General features: G+C 40.1%; 1 protein-coding gene and 1 long non-coding RNA gene across 9 annotated transcripts in view; one reads left to right on the top strand and one right to left on the bottom strand.

Moving 5' to 3' along the window:
* Positions 1–22,851, top strand: part of LOC146450601 (homeobox protein Meis1-like) — a 44,650-nt gene extending 21,799 nt beyond the window's left edge. For 4 of the 8 annotated variants that reach the window (XM_085100206.1, XM_085100205.1, XM_085100208.1 and 1 more), the window contains exons 3-11: positions 14,487–14,689; positions 15,023–15,164; positions 15,363–15,413; positions 15,660–15,710; positions 16,069–16,230; positions 17,246–17,369; positions 20,485–20,633; positions 21,334–21,410; positions 21,685–22,851. In XM_085100206.1, the coding sequence (XP_084956332.1) occupies positions 14,487–14,689; positions 15,023–15,164; positions 15,363–15,413; positions 15,660–15,710; positions 16,069–16,230; positions 17,246–17,369; positions 20,485–20,633; positions 21,334–21,410; positions 21,685–22,300 (1,575 nt within the window). In that variant the 3' untranslated portion in view covers positions 22,301–22,851. Of the gene's footprint in view, positions 1–5,264; positions 5,482–8,818; positions 9,800–14,140; positions 14,389–14,486; positions 14,690–15,022; positions 15,165–15,362; positions 15,414–15,659; positions 15,711–16,068; positions 16,231–17,245; positions 17,370–20,484; positions 20,634–21,333; positions 21,411–21,684 lie in introns of those variants that run through there. The other 4 variants (XM_085100209.1, XM_085100212.1, XM_085100210.1 and 1 more) reach the window with 4 other exon arrangements.
* LOC146450602 (uncharacterized) lies at positions 462–8,574 on the bottom strand. The gene is made up of 2 exons (XR_014860271.1): positions 6,193–8,574; positions 462–684 (listed from the first exon to the last, which is right to left on the bottom strand). It is a non-coding gene; the product is annotated as an uncharacterized LOC146450602 (long non-coding RNA).
* Positions 22,852–23,090: the final 239 nt, after the last annotated feature.

The raw sequence follows: 23,090 nt of genomic DNA, 5'->3' as shown, positions 1-23,090 counted from the left end.
AACTGAAATGCAAACGGCAGGAAACTTGTGAAAAAGCTGTTGTTTATCTGGTGGGTACGATAACAATAAAGTGGATAATGGTTGGTATAACGATGTAGTCACTTCAATCAGTGAAACGTAGATCGCGGGTCTCAGTCCAGAATGCTCACTGCTAGTCATGCCGTGAGAGAAAAAAAGTAATGCCGCTGGAAATGAGGAGCTTTCTCAACTTAAAACCATTGTAAAATTTAGCAGAGAATCTTTTGCCACCCATCTTTTAGGTGTTTGTTTTGATGGCTATGTTCAGCCCGACTTGCAATCATTACTTTAATGCAGTGAGGAAGAAGTTACTTGGATTGTTGACTGGGCGTTTCTTTTGATAAGTGCATTTAATACAAAACTTTTGATTACGAGAATAATGTTTACTGCCGCGTTGTAGTACACTCTAAAAAATAAAAAAGCAAAGAAAAGAACACAATTGCTCAATAATTTTAAGGTTTATTACTCAATTTTGCTCAGCTGGCTTTACCTGGTCCACAGACCAAGCTACGTTGAGTTAGTTCTCACGTTTTTCGGGTAAATTCGACTGTGTTCAGACTATTTTATTGCCAGTTTATTTCACCATCGCTTCACTGCGTCTGAAGCCTCGCTGTGCTTTTCATGAAGTGCCCGTTGAAGCGGCAATCGTAGATTCCTTGGCGTACACTGAAAAGTAAAGCAAAATGTTATCCTTGGTTTTACAGTCGTGAATTGTCTAGCGTCTCAACTAAAAAACCTTGCCTTTCGCTTGGTGTAAATTAGTTCCTCAGTACAGTAAAAAAAATTTCAGCGTTCTACAAATGAGTTACTTTAAGTTTAAGAAAATTAAACTAAGATAACTAATTTCTTGGCAATGAATGACCACATCCGCCCAGAAGTGATTTTCTAGTGAGAATAGTATTCTTCAGGCTAAGCAAAGAAAACTTAAATGTCCATCGCCTTGTTGACAATGCATGCTTGGTATATCCATCCCTTCAAGATACTCGAACAGTTCTTTCCTTCTGGATTGAATGTTCGGCGGTTTTGGTCAAACGCTCCGGCCATGCAAGCCTCTCTCAGTTTTTACTATAATTTCAATTCAAATATAAGCTAGAGGGGACCGCCCTTTTAAACAACAAATCCATTCTCACAGTATTCCCATATTTTACGCTTGCATGAGAGAACATGGCTTATGTGTTCAAGAAATTCAAACAGTTCTTCCCTTCAGCTCAGAATGTTCGTTTTGATCAAACCGTCTCATTTTGGTTCTATCTCAACTCCAACCAAATAGGCAAGAAGAAACTACGCTTCCAAAAACACCAAACCATTCTCGCGGTCTTCCTATATTTCATACTTCTTAAACTTCCAGACGCGGTTGCTAACTCAGTCAGGCTTCAAGGTTTTTTTTTTCTTCAGTCTGTGCGCGTTTATAATTCAGTTAACGCGAGGAGTAAGATGGATATAAACGAAGTATTATTACATTGTGTTCAAATGTAAAGCTGAAAGCATTGCAAAAGAGTTGCCACTGTAGAAACGTGCTCTCATTGAGTCATTTATACTGCGACTCGTACTTTTAGTGAAATGCTCAAATGTGAACATTGAAGTAAGGAGTGTCGAACAGTACTTCCGCAGGATGCTTAGTTTTCGATTTTTTCGAAGCGAAATGTTAAAAATTTTTCTCAATATATTTTTTGTCACTCTCAAGAGCTTAATGGTTTAAGACAAATTTATCGCAGATAGTTCGAGGTTAGACTGTTTATCAGAGATATTCAAACGAGCTAAAGTTGTTTTGACTTATGAAAACGAATTTTTAGATCATATCGCAATCATCCGACAGCAACGACAAGGAGATGGTAAACTGCTCCTCCCAACGAGAAAAGCTAAGTCAACCGCAAAACCAAAAGTAGCTCGTATCTTGGAAAAAAGGAAGAGCGACCCAGACTAGACGGCAGCGCGGAGTTTGCATTTTTTTCCCGTAAATTTGTTGATGTCTATTTTTTTCTCATCCTTCAAGGCTTCCATTCATACTAACAAAGTAAAATTCAGTGTCAGGCGACTGAAGGAGATCGAAAACACTTGATCAGTTCAACTGAAGGACAGTCAAGTAATTTTTCCCCTCAGGACTCGAATAGTAAACTCATTTTAAAATGTAGGGAGGCGAATAAAGATTGCAGCGACCAGTGTGATTCCATTTTGGTCTTCCTTCAAACAATAAAACTTCAAAGCAGAACTTTCACTCAGTCGAGTGGTAAGTTAACCAGCGCTAGCTTCTACGAATTGAATTCGCAAACATAACTACGACCAGTTTGGCTTTCTTGTTTTCGTGTACTACCTCGATATTCGCATACGTATTCCTCACCAATAGATCTGTACATTCATCCTTTCATTCACCATGGTTCTCTTATTTGGCCCTCTAGGCGACTCACGCAATTTCAACACAAGAGAATTCCGAAGTAAAAACACTTCATCTGGACCCAAACGTCACCCAAAAATCACAATTCCTTGACATAGTTTTCTTTGAAAACGATTTCTAGTTTCCATAAAGAGTAAGGTTATGAAGAAAAAATAAACTTAACCCAAAGACACGCCTTCACATTATGACCAAACACCATTACTCTGACAAGTGTATTTACGTTCTTTCTGTTGACAAGAGAGACTTCGACCACAAGCAGTATTTCTCAGTTTTACTCAGTGAGACATGAACATTTGTAAACTATCCCGACTACATGAACATTTCTGTTTAGCCAATTCCCTAGACTGAGTCTACGAATTTGAATGACTGGAAGTATCGTCGAGATCTTTCAAGATGAAAATAAAGCAAACTCTAATTCGGATGGACGAATTTTTCTCTAAGTCATGTCTAACTTACTCGGTCACTAGAGCTCAGACGAAGAAGACGATTTCTCCGTATTGTTTTGTTCTCATATTGAGTTCATGGTACTCTTCAGATATAAATGTTTTGGGGGGAAATTTCAAATTAAGAAAAATTATTGACAAACGAGTGACATAACGAGTAACAGTAACGCTCGATAGCTTTAGGCGTTTGTATGTTCTACCTTTATAGAGGATTTCGTTCGGACTCAAAAGATAAAATCAAATTAATTACTAGACTAGAGATTTTGAATCAAGAAGAAGAAGGGTTTACGGCAAAAGAAAAAAGGAAAGAAAGCTGTTTCATAGACCGAGATTGCATCCTAAAACATCTCAAAGCTGTCGTGATTCTGTATTTTTAATCTAAACTACAAAGAAACAAAGGTATTCTTCATTAAATAAACAAAATTTTTATTTATCGATGCTTGAGAAGCGAACAGACTAAACCAGTAAACCTCTAACCAGGCGCCGAGGAAAAGAAATAGACACTAACTGAAGTCAGGAACAATTCTGGCGCCAAAACGTTTGATATGAAGTGGAGGCGCATGGATGAAATCCTGCCTGTGAAAAGAGATATCAATCAAGGGTGTTTTTCATATACACGTGGTGACCAGCTAAATACACAGCTTTCTTTTGCTGCCGAAGTTTTATCTTGAAACACGATCCGAACGTTGCATCCCAACACAATACACTCCTGCTTAAGCTTTTAAAGTGTTTTCATCGACTTATTGGCTACAAATATGATTCCTGTTTTCACACGTGCACTTGAATTTAAGGATACCGATGTCACAGTAACTGTAATCAGGAGGTTTCGCACATCCGATGCCTTGGATAAGTTCTGAGAAGAAGGCGAGTAGATTCGCTAACAAGACGGTGTTTTTGGAAGTATTTTGATAGCTTAAATGCTTCGAGTGAGATGACTATCTGATATCGAAAACACTGCCAAACTATCCGACAGTCACTTTGAAAACGGATTTACAGTTAAACCCAAAGCACACCAAGTAAAATACTCCAAAATTAAAAAGCACACACAACAGGCAAAAGATTACATTATAACAGTGCTACTGGTTAAATGTAAGCCTCCACATTATTTGAACCAACTGGTACTAGCATAGCTGTCTACAGAGATGAGACAAAGACATTTTGAAATGTTCTCTTTTCGCTGACGTGGATTAAAGGTTCACTTCCTAAGTAGGCCAAAGTACACATCCGACAAATGTTTTACAGTTTCGTCTTGAGAAAATTAAAACAGAAAACACTCCTGAAAAGGGTCATTCTCACCAGTTTCACTTGAATTTTTTAAACTTTTGGATTTCATCCAAAAATTCCAGTTTCCTAAAAATATGTTGCATGAGTCAGCGTTTCACTTAAGGGAATACAAAAGTACTGAGATTCACACTCCAAGCAGTTCAAGTATCAAACGTTTAACTGGCAGCACGAGTAATTTCCCAAATACCCAACATCTTTGTGTTTAAGTTTCCTTCGCTCGTAATAATATTGAAAATCCGTTTGCTATGATATTTTAAACGAGAAAACAACACGAGCTATCTAGAGAATGCTCCTTATTAAAGATTCAAAACTGGGCGTTGGAGAGGAGACATCGAGAGGCAAGTTTACCGGTAGCAGTCACTCAAGATTCCTTCCTCCCTTTCTTGAGCGTTTATCAGGGTCATTTGGTAAAGAAGAAAATTACCGACCTGTTTACGTGTAAGTCTAAAATATTCCAGTCCAAACCACCAGTAGGTTCTCTTATCGAACTTTCAAAACACAGGCACCTTAGAATTTCATGTCATGTCGGAGGGAAGGATCAGTTTATTAACCAAAAATTGCATGACTAGTTGTATCATGCGTGATAAATCCAACAGTTCTTCAAAAATAATTTTAGGAATTCACAAAACATTGCTCAAATCCCAGACAAAAATAAAACTATAAGGTGATTAGTAGAAGACACTCGAATTCTTTGCTCATGATTTGTCAATGGACTCTTACTCCCAATTGCGGTTTTTGAGTTCGCGTGAAGAGTCATCACCTGAAAGTGTTTACGACAAGAAAACTTGGCAACAGCTGAGGCATTTGATCTCGGTTGTTGACCCATTTTTAGCGAAACAAGATTTCGATAAAAATTATTGAAAGAAACAGAAGACTTTAAAAAAAATGAATACGAAAGCAAATCACTCCAATATATTTTGAATTAACAGATGGGCGAAGTCTCTCTTCAACAGCTTCGAAACCAAAACATATCAAAAGCAACATGCTTCATCAGCGAATACGTAGAATATAAATGGAAAGCCCAAAGAGCTATAAATGTCTCTCGAGATTCACCTTCTTTAGAAGAGTTCAATCGGGCTCTGAACGGGGATTCGACAGGACCCAGCGGGGCCTTGATTCAAGCTACCCAATCGCCTCTTAGTCACGACAATTCCAGTAGTACCCTCCGTGCGTTGGGAGCGCGGCAGTCGTCCACCAGACTTCAAATATTACGGCTCAAGAGAAAAACCTTCTGTAATAGTGATACCTATTAAGCAGGGTAACAAAATGTCGATACTTCCTTTTCAAGATCTTCAAGCATTGCAAAGTTTAACAGAATCTTCAGTACAGTTCGACGACAAGGGGGTGAGTCTTAAGATGGCATCTAAATCGGCAAAGCAAAAATTGTTTACATGATATTTGGATAACACGAAAACTTCCCGCAACGCGAGGAGGCAATTACCCTCGCAAAATGTTCTTTATTAATGCTTATCCTTGTTGTGGTGGTATTATATCGGGCATTAAAAAGCGCGTAACTGACTCGTGAAATGAAAAGATGGATAACATTTTCATAATATTCTGGTGTCGGATAATACTGATTTACGGTTTTTCCCTCGTTGGGTCCATTACACACTTGAGCGTACAACTCTAAAGTACAATTGTCGAAGTATCACTTGTTGTCTATGATCAAGAATTTTTCGGGAAATGGTTCCGTGACGCATGGCGTAGATCCCTCTTGTGTAAAGAAGACAAGATGGTGGAAAAATTAGCAAGTTTGAGCCGAAACATCCACCGGATTACCTCAACAAAGTAAAACAAAATTACTTAAATCTTTTACAGGTTTATAGTACACAAAGCACAGACTAATAAACACTAAGCTGACAAAGCATTCAAAAATGATTAATGTTAGATTGACTTGCTCTAGAGCACTGTTCATCATGTAAGCGAACTCAGTTCGAGGTACTTTGATGGAGCTCCAGCTAAAATCAGTTGTACTCGAGAACGAGTGCTAGCTTGAGTTACTGGCATTGCCTAGACCAAACAACCCATTATGGGCCAAAAGGAATTCTTATTTACCTGACTTTATGGTTATTTCTTCATCACATCAGTGTCGCTGTTGCGATTTCAAGATGAATAGCTGAGAACAGCTAAGTCCTTTGGTAGCATCGATCGATTCACAAAAGTTGACTCAGTCTTACTACCAATACATGTTGGTTGAGAAAAAATATCTCAACTATGCTTCAAAAGTTAAAAAGCAGTGTGCACAGGTTCCAGTTGATTGCAAGATTATTGTAGGTGAAAGGGTTGTACAAAGAGCAATCAGTGTAAAAGCGAATTCATATTTTCCACATTTGCTTGGTGCTTTTGGTATGTTAAGTTTGTTTTCGGTCGCCTTTCATCCGCTTTCTTCAAGCCCGTGTTCTGATGGACAGATGTGGACACTTTGGACAGCTAGTTCGCTTTCCATCGCTATCAAATGACCAACCTCTCGAAACATACAACGTTTGGACTGCCTATCCAGTTAAACACTTCAAGAAAAGGAAATATACGCCGCCAAGCCATTTCGCGCCCACTGTGAAGGGAATAAACTAGATTGTACTTCAGAATAATTAGTCCATATTTGATGCTTTAAGCTCTCCAATTTGATCCGAAAAAGTCTTGCCTCCGACCAAGCTGCATTGGAATAAAGACAGCGAAACCCCTCCGTCGCGAATTCGTGTAATTTACGTAGTGCCGCTAACATTTTCTTTAAGACTGCCATTTTTTATGAGCGTGATCTTTCCATTAGTGTTTTTCCTTTTTTTTTTTTTCCTTCTGTAAACAACACCGGCGTCATATATTTTTCGATGTCTTCAAAGTTTTCCTCTGCTTCTCTTCTACACGAAAAAACCGACAGAATGCCTCGCGAGGTTCGTTGATTTAAAATACACACACTCTCCGAGTCTCGGGCACTTTGTGATTGTGCGGTAAATGTGCCGATTGATCGGTGCTCTGAAGAAATGTCACAGCTTATAACTCAAGGCCTTTTCAAATTTAAGTCAACACAACCGACACACGGCATATTAATAGTCATGGCGGCATCGACAGTCGAATAATGGAATAAAACTATACTTGAAAAGCGAACTCAGACGCTTGAAAAGGACCGCGTGTTTTTTATTTACTTACTTCAAGGTAGTTTCTACAGCGCAAGGCATGATAAGAAAAATCAGAAAACGAGCTAGGGCGAAGACACAGATGCAAGAGTTACAAGGAGGAACGCCGGAGCGCTGTTCGCTGAAGTGCTATTCAAAATCGATGTGCACTCTTTTTCATTCCCCTTTTAGGGATTATAATGAAGACGCATCACTTAATGTAAAATTTATGGCGATATTGGCTCAGGAAAGTGGACTAAAAACACTTTGAGAAACAATTGCAACAGGAAGGAAGGGATTGTGCCTTGCTGTAAGAAAAAGAAAGAGTACAAATTGGAAGCCACCTGCTCATCCGTATGCAGAAGCCGTGAAGATAAGAGATAACTTCTAGCGAGCCGGCTTTCGTTCCAGAGGTAAAACTCATTCAGGGCCGCAACCTAAAAAGATTTCCGATTTAGAGATTAAATTCATACCCAAAAGACCTGCAGCATTTAAAACAAAGTTCATTTTAGTGCGTTTTTCATAGCATTTTCAGAAGCATGTTTTGTTGACAGACATCTACCCACATAGATTAAACAGCGGCCAAAACTAATTATTCAAAGGAGGCCCACCAAAGAGCCTCTAAAAACTTTTACAGATTTCGAAAAAAATCAGTTTATAAAAAACTACAATTTTTAGAGGTGTCAGTGAAACTTCTTAATTCAAAGGGATAGGCATACTCTTCACTTGTTCCTACTGAAATTTCTAGGCAGCTTTACCCAGTTGGTTATCCCAAATTTACACAAAGATTTGCGCCTTGCTACTTGTTCGTGTACAAATGAGCCAAAATGACCTGAACCGACCATAATAAAACATCCGTAAACGATAAAACACTCAGCCAAGGTTCGGTGACAAAATACAACATGTATTGTAGCTCAGTTTTTTCGAGAGCTATGATGCGGAAAACGAACTGAAGACGGACCGATACTTGTCACGAACGCTATGTGTTCTCAGTATCCTCCACTTGCGGTTGCCTCTCTAAGCTGTTTAGCAGATTTATTATTGATCGAAAAGCAAACCCGTTAATGGTATTAAAAGTTTGTTCGATTAAAACATGCTTTTGTAAAGTGTGTCATCCGGTTCGTGGACGGCTTATGTGTTTGACCGTTTTTGGATGCACCCCGACCCGTCGTTGATGATAATCGTCTGGTGCTAAACGCTCCCGGACAGTAGATTGACAAGTCCAAAGCTTTTCAAAATAAACCCAAGTTAACCTTATGTTTTCCGCCTGTCCTCACTGGGATATTAAATTAAATGGGCCAGTGCAATGCTGTTAGCAGTACTGAGCAGTTTAGCCACCGAATCTAGTTGTCAAAATTTCAAGACCAGCTGATTGAAATGGCAGAATGACGACCCAAGACTGAAGGACTAATACAATGAATGATGAATTGATTCCAAGAAAATATATCACAAACATGAAAGGTTGATTTGGCACACCAATTTATTTGCATAGTTTGTTTAATTCTAGTAACACATGAATGAAGCCTTGTATTTAAAGCTAGAGAAATATACCGAAAACAGCCACTCTAGCTAAGGACTTGAGTGTACAGGATCATGTCAGCTGCAGTCAAATCTATGAAGCATTGCATGTGCCGGATAATTCCATTTTCAAAACCTAATCTTTGTTCAGTTAGTTGTCTTTCTTCAGGTCTTTCTGACAAATAGGATTTGTGTGTAAAGAAGAAGTGCAAAGATCAAATTGAACATGCCTTCGTTTCCAAAATCCAATATGGAGGGCATATGTCAAGACTGCAAAGCATAAGTAGTCTTTTCATCACCATGATGTACATTCATCTAAGCCGTTCTGAAACACTCTTCTGAAATAGGTGCGGAAATTTCAATTTTCCGCCGGGATTTTCCATTTTAAGCTAAATCCGTGTTGATTGAAGCATGTCCACAAACGGATGGGCCTACTTATGGGCGATACTCTACAAATTCTTGAACACGGCATGGGAGCCTGCTCCCGTCCTTGGCACAGTATTGTACAGTCTGGGTATTGCATAAGAATCCACTGTTGCTTTTAGGGTCCAACGAACTGGAACACGATACAAGTGCACCAGCTTTGCAACTAAAAAGTAACTTGATTTCGAAGCACGTTTCTTCCCTTCACGTAAACGATAGCACAACCATCATTGAACAACCACATTATCCATGCACATTCACCTCGACTGATCATCACTTTCAGTGCATTTCAAAAACCTCTTTCCGTCTATACGACCTAGAGTACTTTGCAATTTTCGACGGCTTGAATTTTTCCATCGAAGACACAAGTGGTTTATTCTTAGGCGCTTGAAAAAATCTCTTTCGCGATTGAAATTCGCACGGAAAGACGCGATTGTGTAATTCTAAACCGAACCACTGTCTATAGAATATTGAAATCACATGCCGCCGTTTGAAGTATCTAGAGGTCGATTCGAAACAAACTGCAGACGTTCAAGATCAAAACACAGGCACACAAACGTAACGAAAGCCCCAGCTGATTATTTGGAAAGCGAACAAATGATTGTGTGAAGGTGAGGAAAGTTTTATTGGTACATTTTGTCGTAACGAGACTTTTACAGCCTTCGTTTTTTTGCCACTTAATATGCAAGGTTGTATCAGGGTCGTCATCACAGATTTGAAAATATGTGTGGTAAATTACTGCGGCTGCCACTGAAGCCTGATAAGAATTCAAATGAAGACGATTTGCAACAAAACCCACGTTTTCAAACAGAAGGGAATTCGCGTGAAGTGTGAATTTCCGAATTAACAGTGTAAAGTGATTTGCAACCTCACAACTTGTTTTATGATGCTGTTCAAACAAGGCAAGCAAGCGGAAAAAGCAAACGTAATGCAAAAGCACACTTCCTCGCCAAGTGAACAAAGGCAATACAATTAACGACGTATGGTAGCTAGTGAAGGTTAAACTGTATGTTGTCAGGTCAAAGTTTCGGTTAATAAACTTGCGACATCGTGTTGTTCTCGAAATGATTTTATTCGCGACAGGGAGTTTGATACCAAAACAAATCAGGGCCGCCACAATAATTCGATTATCAACCACACAAGCCATTAAATATAGCTTCTGGTGCTGCCTCTCCTTGCTAAAGCGATGTTTGAGTCGCTCTCTTAGTTTTCAGCCATCTGAAGGTATTTTTTAACAGAGAAATGCATTTCTCGTGCTGACATGTTGATACTTGGCCATCACAACATATCCCGCTTTATACTCCCGCTTACTTTAGCCAGATGTTTTCCAAAGCTTGCTTCCCAGATTGAAAGGAAAAATACGACTGACCTACTGTCTTGTCACAAGTTCCAGAGCCTTCTAATCATCCATGTCGGCGTGCAGGCTATAATTCCTAGTATCTGGACTTCAAAGAAGGCTTCGTTCGCACGCACAGACCTCTGAAACGCGTTTGATTGATGCCATAGCTAATCCCGAGATACGTTACCCGTTTGCTAACCACCAAGTGTTGTAAAGCTTTTAAATGGATACGACATAGTTGTCATGCCTTTGTTGTGAAATTGAAGTATGGGCTTTATTTTGAGACAAATCAAGGCTGTTGTGTCGTTTTCCGTCTTGTTGAATGCCGACTTCTAAATGCGCAGGCAGTTTTTAATGGCTATTAAAGGGGCAAAGGTTCTTTAATCCGATAACACAAACAGCACTGTTTTCCCCCACACGGCGTCAAAGAAAAGCGTAAGCGAAAGAAATAAACAGCATGACAAAACTGACACTTGGCCAATGCTTGTAATGACAGATTTTATTGTGCATATTGGAGAGTCATCGTAATTTCATGCATGATATACAAACTTCAAACAGTCTTTTCAGGGGCAGTCAAGTGTGGATATCGTGTTGTCACCAATCGTTTTCAGACGCTTAGTGTTGAGCGACTTTACTATCAGCCACAAAGGAAACATTTACCAATCTATGTTAATTTTTATTACACGGTTGAAATGTCTGCTTGCATGGTAAACCTTGGCCTCGCGCCCAACTGAAAGGGTCGAGAGCGCAGGTTTGTTGAAATTTTGGAAACACGCTGTTTATTCTGTTTAACATTTTGTTAACACTACAACCTTAGCAGAAATTGCTAATTCGAATAATCGTTTAATTTCCTCAAAGAGCAGAAACTGTGTTCAAAGTAGAACTGCCAAATATTTTAAGAGAGAAGAACGAATCGAAAGAAATCGAAACCCGTGGCAAGTTTGTGGTGGGCAAGATGGAAGTACTTTCTGCACTTTAGCCATGCGTGACCAGACGAATCAAACGGGTCATCAGTCCATGTGTTATTATAACGTGTCAAAACTTGCGCCGTTTTCAAGTCTCGCTTGTCACATACATCAACCTTTCGTGGCTAATAGTTGAGCAGTTATCACCCTGTCGAACATTCTCATTTGCTGTCTTTCATTTATGCGTTTAAGCAAAACAACATGTCTAACCATAAACAACAGAAAACAACCCTCTTACATTCTGATGAATGGAAAAATATCGGGCCTGATAACAATGGCCCGCACTGTAGCGCAGATAAGTTATTTTGACGGAAACTTTTTCTAGAAAGGAATGCGATTTGCGGTTTTCATTCTGTCGTTTCAAAAATGCTGTCTGTTTAATTTCAAGCCACCCAAGTTATTTATTTAAATTATTTACGTTCCTTGCTTGTCCGCAAAGTTGGTTTCTTGAGCTGAAAATTTTTCATCTCTTCCTTTGTAAAACATTGAGGTGCGTAATGGTTTTAAAATTATTTTCATGTGGCTAATGATTATGTCCTGCGTTGTGAGATAACTACGAGGATCTAATTAGCAGATGTCAGCTTTTTGGATGAAGGTTTTCGCCAGAATGTCACTTTCTTGACTGAATGCTGAAATGTTCGACATCTTTAGTGACAAACAAAATTTTAGTGATCAGATGTGATGTTTTCGTACCGCATACGAAAACACATCGGCCAAAGCCATAGCAAAAGCTTCTTAAATTACACGTTCGCTCTGTTTATTGTAAAAAATGAAACCCGATGTGCATGCCAAAAAAGCTAAGCAGTGTGTTTATAAATTGCATAACAGTTCCTCGTATTGAGAGAGTTTTTAAACTCGAAAAATTCACATCGCCTGGGATTAATTTGATAATGGTAAAAATTATGCTCACAAATTTGTCATAACTTCATCTTTCAATGCTAATGCTCGCGCCATCTGGTCGCGATGCCTGCCGTGCCGTTGAGTGTTTTGTTTTGTTGTTCATTTCAGCCCATAAGCAATCGAAGGAACGCGAAAATCGCGCGTTTATGATTCGAAAAATCATATTACAAAAAGCGCTATTTAATTAAATTCTTGATTCGAGGCTATTCAGGAATATTTTTCCTCACCCTCCGGGAGAATACAGCAGTGTCCAATTTCAGTTGCTAAATATACACACAAGCCCTGCGTTCATCTCTGGCTCTTTATACCCGCGACATCACGTATTCGGTATATAATTTACCTGGCTAAATCAGATACTTCGAAGATTAAGCGGCAACAGAACGTTTAGTCTAGGACACTTGCCGTAGTTGTAAACGAGCTTTTGAAGAGTGCTGATGATAATAGCTTGCAAAACGACAGGCAGACGTTTGGAGGACAAGCGCGTAAACATTGCCTGGCATGCGGCGGTTCCTGTCAGTAAACACACGAGCGCGATCACCTTGAATTGTTTAGGATTATGCGCGAGGATGGTTTTTGAAAAGCGCGCAACCTTAGCTCACTTTAATGACAATGGACTTCACAGCAAGCTCTGACAAGTACACAGTATCTAATGCGGTTTAAAGGAGATTCGAGTGAATGTGTTGTTTTCACCCGAATGTCGCTGTACTCCGCCCTCATGACAGCTTTTGACAAAAGGCGTCACGTTTCTTCGTTATCGAACAGACAAGGAAATTGATAGTGAAATACAATCCGTCAAAATTACTTTCAATTTACACCAAATTCAATAACGGCAACCAAGAGTTAGAAGAATGGTGCCGGTTGAGAGTTCAGTTGATTTGTAAAGAACGATTTTCAAATGCAAGCCAGCTAGCTTCGTGTAAGATTTCTTTTTGTTTCAGCTGTATTTGAGCTTTTAACACATTTATTAAAGTTCATTTTGTGTTGTCTTGGGCAGCCCTCTTCCCCAGTCAAGCCAATTAACAGCAGGTGTTAGAAATGCTGTCAATCATACACGACAATCAGTTGTTTTACATACTTCCCAACGCATCGAGACATTTGTAAATTGTTTTGTGTTCTAATTAAATGGGGGTGTGAAATGCGAAACATGCAAGCACGGAAACCAAGCCTTGAGCGAGCCTCGAGCGTGTTGTTAATAAACTGCCATTCATCTGAGGCTTAGTAACACGTTCAAAATTGCACTCGATTACTTTGTTATATGCCATTGAAAGGAACGACACGCCCCACGTCCTGCGTAAAGAACCACGATGGCTTAGACAATGGAAATTGAAATGTTTAGACACATTATTTGGCTTGGCGGATGAGCTGTCTTCTGATTGGTCCGTCAACCTAATTGGTTCCACCAGGTATTATTGAAAAGTGGCTGGTTTTTATGAACATACCCAGGAGAATTGACTAATGGCTCTGCCTCCGCTTCAAAGTACTTTACGTTGTTCTATTTTAAGAGAAAAAGCTTATTAATGTTTGAGATGCCTTGTCAAGTTTAATACTACCCTAAGTCCTTCCTGAATAAATTTGCGCGCCTGAAATCGACCACACGAAAGAGAATTCGCGGCGAAATGTTCTCTGCCATCCTGATCAAGTTTCGAACTCTCTCTCGGTCATTACGTGACAAGAGTCCATAGAGATTTTGAAAAGTGATTGACAGACCTGTGGCCAAAAGCCACGAGACAGGCTTGACAATTCGTTACTAGTTGTGTTGACGGCCGTACACATCTTTTCCTTACATTGAGTTGACGGGTTGTAAGTTTAGAAAGCTATCCAACTGTGTTAGCCCTAAACTGATTGTCACAATTCAGGATTAAACATTTGCAGCAATTTTACGATAACAATCCTCCACAGAGCGGCTCGTAACCCTGGAGCGGACTGAATACGCATCGTATGGCACAACGGGTCAGTAGCCGAGCGTTCCGTTTGCCCGTGATGCCGGCCTGTGCTGGTGTGTGCGCATGAAGTTTTGCCTGTTTAGCGCCGCTGTTGTGCACTGATTTGCAGAAGCGCTTCGCAAACAGCTGACAAAATCGTTTAATTTTGCAGCCCTATGATGAAGTGGGCCCTTACTCAATGGACGTTGCAACTTCTATGTACGATCACAGTCGTTCTGGAGCTCCAATGCAGCATATGAACCATAACAGTGCTACATCACCGTACCATCACCCGCCTGCCGCAGGAGGAGGAGTGTCGAGTGCAATGAGCGCCGTTTCTGATATTCACAAGAGAGATAAGGAGTTAATATATGGGTACGTACGTTACATACGATCAGCTCCCTGCTCAGATATTTGATTTGCATGTCATGCTAAATGTATCACTCACTCACGATCGACTGATCTATCTGTGAATCTCGGTGATCACTCCGGTGCTGTCAAACTTCGCATTAGCTTGAGTTACAGTTGATAGTTACAAGGACGCACGTATTAAAATTTCTTTCAAGCAAGACAGCTAGCGCCAGCAAGCTATCTAGCTAGTTAGCCCTACAGGATCGTGATCACCGGCTTTTTCATTGCACTGCATTAAATGAACGCTTATTAACTGAACTCTATTCATTAACATGTATGCTCTAATTCCACTGTCAGGCATTCGCTGTTCCCTCTCCTCGCGCTTATCTTCGAGAAATGCGAGCTGGCGACGTGCACTCCTCGTGAACCTGGAGCTGTCGGTGGAGACGTGTGCTCCTCTGCTTCATTCAACGAGGATATCCAGGTTTTTTCGAAACAGGTACATTTACACTTTATTGCTCAGTAGTTAGACTTCCCCCAGGCCTGCAGGGGACGGGCAATCAATGATATGTTAGTCTGACGTGATCGTTCAAAATCGTTTCTTGAACTGCTACAGTTTATATTTTTCCAAGTCACACACAGGGTGATCAAGTGAACGAAATCTCATAATGGTTTCCGTTTATTGTTGTGTTTTTAGTTCAGAAGCGACAAGACGATTTTCTCGTCCAACCATGAAGTCGATAGTCTGGTAAGTATTGTTTTCCTTTGGCCAAACCGTAAGCTATCATTTCAAAGGTGGACGTGTTAAAATATTAATACAAACCCGGTTGATTGAATTTAAATAACACAAAATGTTGCCACATGCTTCGCCGCCTTTATACGCTGATTTATACACGCACAGCAGTCACTCAGTGCCTTGTATACCGTTGATTGTACGACTCATAACATGAAGGAATCTGACTTTTGGCCGATGTTTTGGTTCTCTCGTTTCTAGATGATTCAGTCGATCCAAGTCCTGAGATTTCACCTACTGGAACTAGAAAAGGTACGAAAATGTTTATTTAGCCTGTGATGTTTCGGGTGGTGGTTTTAAGTCAGCCATGAAGTTGACCTATCGATTAAAAATAACGCTGCAAGAAAACACGACTTCCATCAGATCCGAGATGCTCTCAGTTCTGTGTATATAAGCAAGAACCTCCAGACATTTTTCAGACGAGAATTTGCATAATGCATACATTACCCTTATCTTTAGTTAGAAATTTAATCTCGCGCTGTCATTTGCTTTTATTCGATGGATTTTTAAGGTATTTCTTGGTGCTTACGCTAACAGTTGAGTTAAAATTCAGGATGCTGTTCACGTTGTAAAACAACGAAAATCCAACACTTCTTGTTTCTCCCTCAAGGTGCACGAGCTGTGCGACAACTTTTGTAAGCGCTACATTTCCTGCCTGAAGGGTAAAATGCCCATTGATCTTGTTATGGACGAGAAGGAAAACATAGGCAAAAGCAGAAGCGACAGCGATACTCTGGACATCGATTCACCGCCAGAAAGCGCCCTACCACAGGTACTGTAACCTGGTGTGTCATCATGAGTTGCGAACGAACGCCACGCTAGCGCTGGGTTATCGTTTGGTGGCTGTTCATCTGGTGGGCGATACACGTACGGTCTTAGCCTTTTGGAGGTGTAAATTTCTCTCACAACATCACATTATCATCTAAGTGGATGAATGGTTATTAAGTCTCGAGAATGATACCGCCGCACTATGACCGTTAAGTCTTCGCAATCCCGCGATAGAATTAGGAAGAGCCTGCAGCGCGTCTCAACGGCAAACGGTTACCGATGAGGTCGCATAACCTGATTGATGAACGCTGACTAGCCAGTGTTTACCTTGCGCCCCGCGGCGATGTTTTCAAAACTATCATTGTCCCACGAGTTGAATTGATCTCAATGGGGAAGTAAAAATAAAGTGTTGTGTGGTTACTGTATTAACGACGGCCCGTATAACAACCAGCCGTCAGCAGAAGTCACAAAAAGTCATGTAGTCGAGCACCAATTGGACACTTGTGATGGCGTTATGCTTTGTCATTATTAGAAGTTTTTATTGCACCTAGACAGCCTTTTTGGCGGATTGACGTGTTGAAAAAAGTTCTTTGGTGCCACATACACTGGGACATTTATCTAAGATCAATTTCACACCTCTACGTTTTGAACCTGACAGAAAACGCTAACAACTCAATGGTTACCTGTTTTCACCTAAGACAGGTAAAACAAGCGCGCTCTCAGACATCCAGCGTGCGGGATACAAAGCCTCAAAAGATTTGGCGGATGAACTTATAGAGTTATTAGCGCGTCGGGCAATTTTCTCGTAGGTGGGATTTTCGTCAATTATCCCTTCACAATCACTTCTGACAAAAATTACGTTAAATGTCGAAATTTCTTACACCCGCGCTTTACTTTTCTTATTCTTTTTATGTCAACTTTGTCGAAGGATTCCAATTGTTTTCTTTTGGTTTGTGAGATAGCACGAGAGCAGAGCACGCGATCACTTATTTTGTTTTCTTTCGCTTTGTTCCCTCCAGCCACCGAATCCTCAGACCTGGCAGCCTGGGCAGGGAGATGAAGCGACCGGTTCGGGATCCAACTCTCAATCATCATCTCGACCGCCATCGAATTCTGGGGTAGATGGGCCCACGACTCCGGAAGGTGAGGAAATGGCAAAAGCTTTTATTAAAAGCGACATTTCTATCACTTCTTTATTAAATTGTTTCCGTATTCGATGTCTTTTTAATAATGTCTTCAATAATATATCACTAAAGGAGAATTTATCGGGGGGTACTGTTTTATCTCTCCTTTATTATGCTAAATGAGTAGCTGTTGGCCATTGTTGTGATCCACGTTGGCAATTATATAAAGAGTGGGACTGAACAGTGAAATTATTGGTTCAGCCTTACGTCTATTCTTGTGGCCTTTTATTGAGTTGAAAGCTTTATGGCTCTGTTGACACAGCTGCACAAAGGCTTTCTTTCTGTTGGTAATTAAAAAGAATATCACTTTACGCGTTTTACGACGAGAATAAGCCATATGTAAATTTCGGTTCGCTTTTCTCATATGCATAAAGTTGCAGTCATTATGTGTCGTTTGCTAGCACAGGCACAACATTATGAACACAGGATGTTTTTTCCGCTGTGGCTTCGTGATTTTTTTATCCCTGCGAATTATAAACAGACAGGGCGCGATAATGAGGCTTCGAAATGAGCCGTAAAAAGTTCGTGGATAACTTATCGCGTGTTTCTCACTTAGTGAACGCCTTCTTTTGATTGCGAAGTGACAAGAGTATTTTCTAGTACAAACATGACTAATTGTCAAAGAAAAGTTACAATTAAGGCCAAGCGAACGGAATGAAATTTTTTTCTCAAAGCCCAACTCGCCTTGTGCGATCAAACAAAAGGAAAAAATCGTTTGAAGAAATTATTTTGACAATAGAGAGACGATAAAATTAACAGCTAGTAACAGATGTGCCATCTTCGTTTACAAAGTGTCAAACATCCAACCTTTGAAAAGCGAAAACTGAAGAAATCGTTTCTAATGGATAAAAGAGTATATATAAAAGTGTCTTTGCCTGTCAGAAACAAGGGTTTTCTTGAGAGCTTTGGCTTCGCCACCAATCAGCAACTTTTTTCGCCCAGGAATCGAGCCAAATGTTAATTAACCGCTGGGCCACATAAGGTTATTCGGACAATTTTGACAAGAGCTTCGTTCGTTATGCGTTCTAAGTTTTCGATGTCAAGATTTCATATAGCTCACTTAAGTTGGAAAATGTGTGTATTTTAAAAATATTGAAGCCGATAATAGCTTGCCTTTCATTTAAGTGCATGTGTACCATCCCTTTCTGTCGTTGTCTTAATTCTTGACAGTATTTCTTGATTCTTTGATAAATCTGACAAGATAGCCTCTTGCAATTTCCTCCAGTAATTTCCTGAAGTAGTGTCAACCAATAATTCATTATGCTTTTGTCGTCACTTATATCTACAATCTCCGGGGTTTAGTTTCGGGATTCTAGAGGTGAAAAACAAAGAAGAACGAGCTCTGCCAAATTAGTGCACGCCACTTCTCTGGGAGGTCCACTTTTGCGTCTTCAATCGTTAACTTTTCAAAGACTTCGGCTGTCAAGTGGTTTTGGAATTTGTATTTTCTATGCCCTCTCGAAGATGCCTCATGGAAAACAGTTTCAAGAGCTTTATTGCTGTCACGAGCGCATAACAGGTGAAAGAAGAGTAACATGAATTAGTATGACTAAGGGCTGCAGTAAGCATTTAAGTGAACCTGATGGATTTTGTCAGCGTCAAAGTGTTGGGAGTGTCAAGTTTCAAGCACCTAGCTGTTGTAAATTCTTCTCAGGGCGGTAAAGCTCTAGTCTTTTATCTGGGAAATGCTCCTTGACCAAATTAATTAAGTTCAAATGACTCGGATTTTAAGGTTGGTCGGCTATTCGGTGTCTTATCGGCTTGTTGAATGTAGTTTAAATCGTGCTCAAGTTTCCCATCTTGGTTTTTGGCGCTTTCAGAGATAGCAGACAAAGCCATAAAACGCGCTGATAGCGTCCGATTAACTTAATTGCTTCTTGTCAAAGTATTGAACCAGAAAAACCCTCCACAAGACCCTCTATCGGTTAGAAAAGCTAAAAAATTCCAATTTGAATCCGCTATGAAATTTCATCAATAAGGCAAAGCCCCCGCTTTTAATAGAGGAGTGAAAGTGATCTTTTTAATCCTAATTGATGCGTGAAGAATGTTCCTACTCGTGTGACAAATACATACGTGTACGCTAAGAAGGATTTATTTTTTCTGCCATTATTAATCCTGTTGGCTTAAGCGCGAACCTTATTGCCTTTCGGTGTGGTTCTCGGTTTGCGCGCTCGAGGCATCGCCATGTTATGTTTCGCCTGCCTTCAGCTCTTTTCAATTCGCGACCAGATGTTTGCTTGTGATTCGCCTCATTTTCATAAAGATGTCATTTCGAGAGAAAAGGAGTTTGACTTGGAGTATTTAGCATTCTTTCGTGATGTTTACTTAATCCAAGACACTGAGCTAACATTTCCTCCTTTTTCCACCCACTATTTGCATTGTCGGTTGTAAGGGGCATAATGTGGCATGCAATCGTGTGAGAAAAGCGAACGGGGTGGCGAGCGGTCCATAAATTCGTTTAAAGGGTGGGGCCTTGTATCAGAAAAACAAAATATTTTTCGACTGCGATATAATAACCGGCAAAATAAAAACCGTTCCGCCTTTTCCATTGTTTGGCGAGAAGTCTAAGTCAACAGGCTATAGGACATCGCTCTTATCGATATCATCCTTTCGATGGGAACTTGGAGTGGTTTCACTAATTTGTGTTTGGAGGAAATGGGTTGTCTTGTGTTGACTGACACCAATAACGCTATTGCGAAAAGCTTTGGAAAAGTGTCAAGTACGTCTTTGTGAGTTTTTGACAGGAAACTAGAGCAGCAGGTGTTGCTATAAGCCTCTCCTCTTTGGCATCACCCAGAGAGTGTTAACCTTCAAGCCTTCACAAGAAAATTAGGCTCTCACAGCGCTCTTAATCCTCCGCGTATGCAAAACTGCCAGTCCACGCTATTAGATCTTTTCAAGTGCATGAGGGGATAAAACTTGCAAATGTGATCGCCTTAACAACGTGTCGTATCCATTACTGTCTACTTCAATATTCTATCAGAACATGCGACGTGTAACAGAATAAGGTCTTGAAGTGCCTCTCGGTAACGACAGTATTTTCTTAAAAAACATGGCGTGCCTCTTTATTTCAGACCCTTCGTTAAATACGTCTGTTGGCTCCGAAGATGGTACGGGTGACAACACGGATGATGAACAGTCAAAGAAAAGCCAAAAGAAGAGAGGGATCTTTCCTAAAGCCGCCACCAATATCATGAAGGCATGGCTTTTTCAGCATTTAACGGTAAGCGCTACTCCAAAACACCAATGAACCTCTTTTGAGATTCTTTAGTTTTGCTTAACTGAACAAAAGTTTAGTCGATAACAGCATTGACATTGTTGACGCAATTTATGACAATATTTTACAATAAGTGGCAGGGTTGTTTAGTGCTACAAAGTAAGTAGCAGACCACAACAGGGAAATTAAAGCAGTTCATCCACATCACGAGAACGGACGTAATAATCTTTGAAGAAAGGTCTAGAGGAAAGACAAATGGCTCCAATTTGTTTTCTTTTCTTAACTGAACGGAACAATAAATCGAACAATTGAGCGAATTCTCAAACTCTTCTTAAACTGCGGGGGTGCTTAAATTCGTCAAAGCATGAAAACTCAAAATGCCCTATTCTGGTGGAAACATTCATCGTTAAAACACCAGTTCGCAACATCTTGCACCCGCCTCACGCAATGTACCTTCAGATCTCAAGAAATGCACTTTATGATTTGATCATCAGAGTATTTAACATTGCGTTTTCCTAATTTTACTCAAGTTTGTCGCCCCTGTCTTGGAGTGAAATAAATTCTTATCTACGTGTGGAGTGTTTGTTACTGTAATTCCAAAGTTTTTCTTGGTGGTTACGGTTTTTTAAAATAAAATGTATTGTTCTTCACGACAATGGCCTTTGTATTGCACTGAGTGAACGATTTTTTAATAACTTGCTTTTAGCACCCGTATCCATCCGAGGAACAGAAGCGATCTTTGGCTCAAGAAACCGGCCTCACTATTCTACAAGTTAATAACTGGTGAGTGGATTTTTAGGCCACGCAATGAGATATAATCAACAGCATAGGCGTATAGAATCTTTATCACCTCGCATAGAAATGAACAAAGCGAGATGGATTAACATTTTTTGTTAATCAGGAAAAGAAGTTACCCATTGAAGGGTTCTATGACATTCGATTCGTCATGTTTTGGCTTTTAGCTTCCTTTCTCACGCTTTCCTTCCTTAACGTTTGTCAACAAATTTCTACAGATATTCAGTAGCAGGACGTTGAAACTGTTGCATTTATTTGGCAGGTTCATCAACGCAAGAAGACGTATTGTTCAGCCAATGATAGATGCCTCAAACAGAGCAGGAAAGTCACCGGTAGTTACGGTATTCAAGTCAAGACGCCGGAAAAACTCGCTAGGTCAAGGTCTTCCTTCACCGGGGCCGAGATTTGGCCCTCCAGGAGCACCCCCAGGCTATTACCCAGACCAGCATCACCCGCCTCCACATCCGAATTACCACATGGATGGTGGAGTTCCACAGCCTGCACATTTTGGACCAAGAGGGTACATCCAAACAGGCGATCCCTCAGTAAGTGGAGTAGGCACAATCCCTCCAATGTCTGCTATGACAGCAGGACCACATTCGATGCATGCCCAAATGCCCGCTCACGCCTACAGATCGCCAATGCCTCCAACGTCAGTCCACCAAGCCCAACCAATGTACATCCCTGGACATCCACATGCCATGATGATGCCCCCACCGGGGCACCCCCACGCACATCCCCATCATCCCGGTCACCCGGGTCATCCAGGACATCCAGGATCACAGCTTATACCTTCCACGCAAACTTCACCCACTTTAATTTCCTCTGAAAATGTGTTGTCAATGTCACAGCCCGTAATGGATATGCACTCGAGTTAAAAGTTGGAAAAAACCCGAACAATGTTAACTGATAACCACTAGCTTGTTTTGTTTCGCGTTGACGGTCGATAGCGCTTAGCGAAGTATTTTTAGACACTCAAAAACCCAGAAATAGATAATTATTGATTATATTCCCAGAGAGTTTGTAAAACTTTCGGTTTATGAAGATTTTATAGGAAAAATACAATGAATAGAAATAACGTGTTATTATAGAGTTCTATTAAAGTTGTCTTCCCTTCGTGTGTTGATTGCCGCGCCTTCTTCCTTTCAAAAAGGAGATTTTGGAAATGAATGAACTCAGTTTTTGTATGATTTTAGAATAGTCTCTTCCAAGAAAGGTGTTAATGTTGATATGATGTACGATATTTGAGTAATAACGACAGTTTCTTAGTATTTTTGTTTATACATGTGATGCTATTTTGTAAATGCAAATAGATAGACTTTTAAAATTAATCCAGATATATTATATATATGATGATTCAAATTATGTATTTGTTAAATGAGAATTGAAAGAAAGAGAAATATAAATGCTCGCTCAATGCTGCACAGAACTTGGACTTTTTAATGACTTTGGGTGTCTGTCTAATTTGTAACTAAACAACTTTTCATTCTGTGAAGAAAATCCTTAAGCGTGACCAATCAAATGAAAGCTGCTGAGAAGTATTCTTTTTGGGCTGTTTTTCTGACAATTCATTTTGAGTGAAAACTGGAGAATATACTTATCTTGACACCTACTGAAATTAAAGGGCTTAGAAATTAAAATCTCTAGATCTAAAAGATTTGAACATTG

The sequence above is a fragment of the Pavona decussata genome, unplaced genomic scaffold, assembly GCF_977016875.1.
Source record: "Pavona decussata unplaced genomic scaffold, jaPavDecu1.1 SCAFFOLD_438, whole genome shotgun sequence".
Taxonomy (NCBI): domain Eukaryota; kingdom Metazoa; phylum Cnidaria; class Anthozoa; order Scleractinia; family Agariciidae; genus Pavona; species Pavona decussata.
The sequence above is the reverse complement of the archived record's forward strand: the minus strand, read 5'-3'. Positions and strand labels throughout refer to the sequence as shown.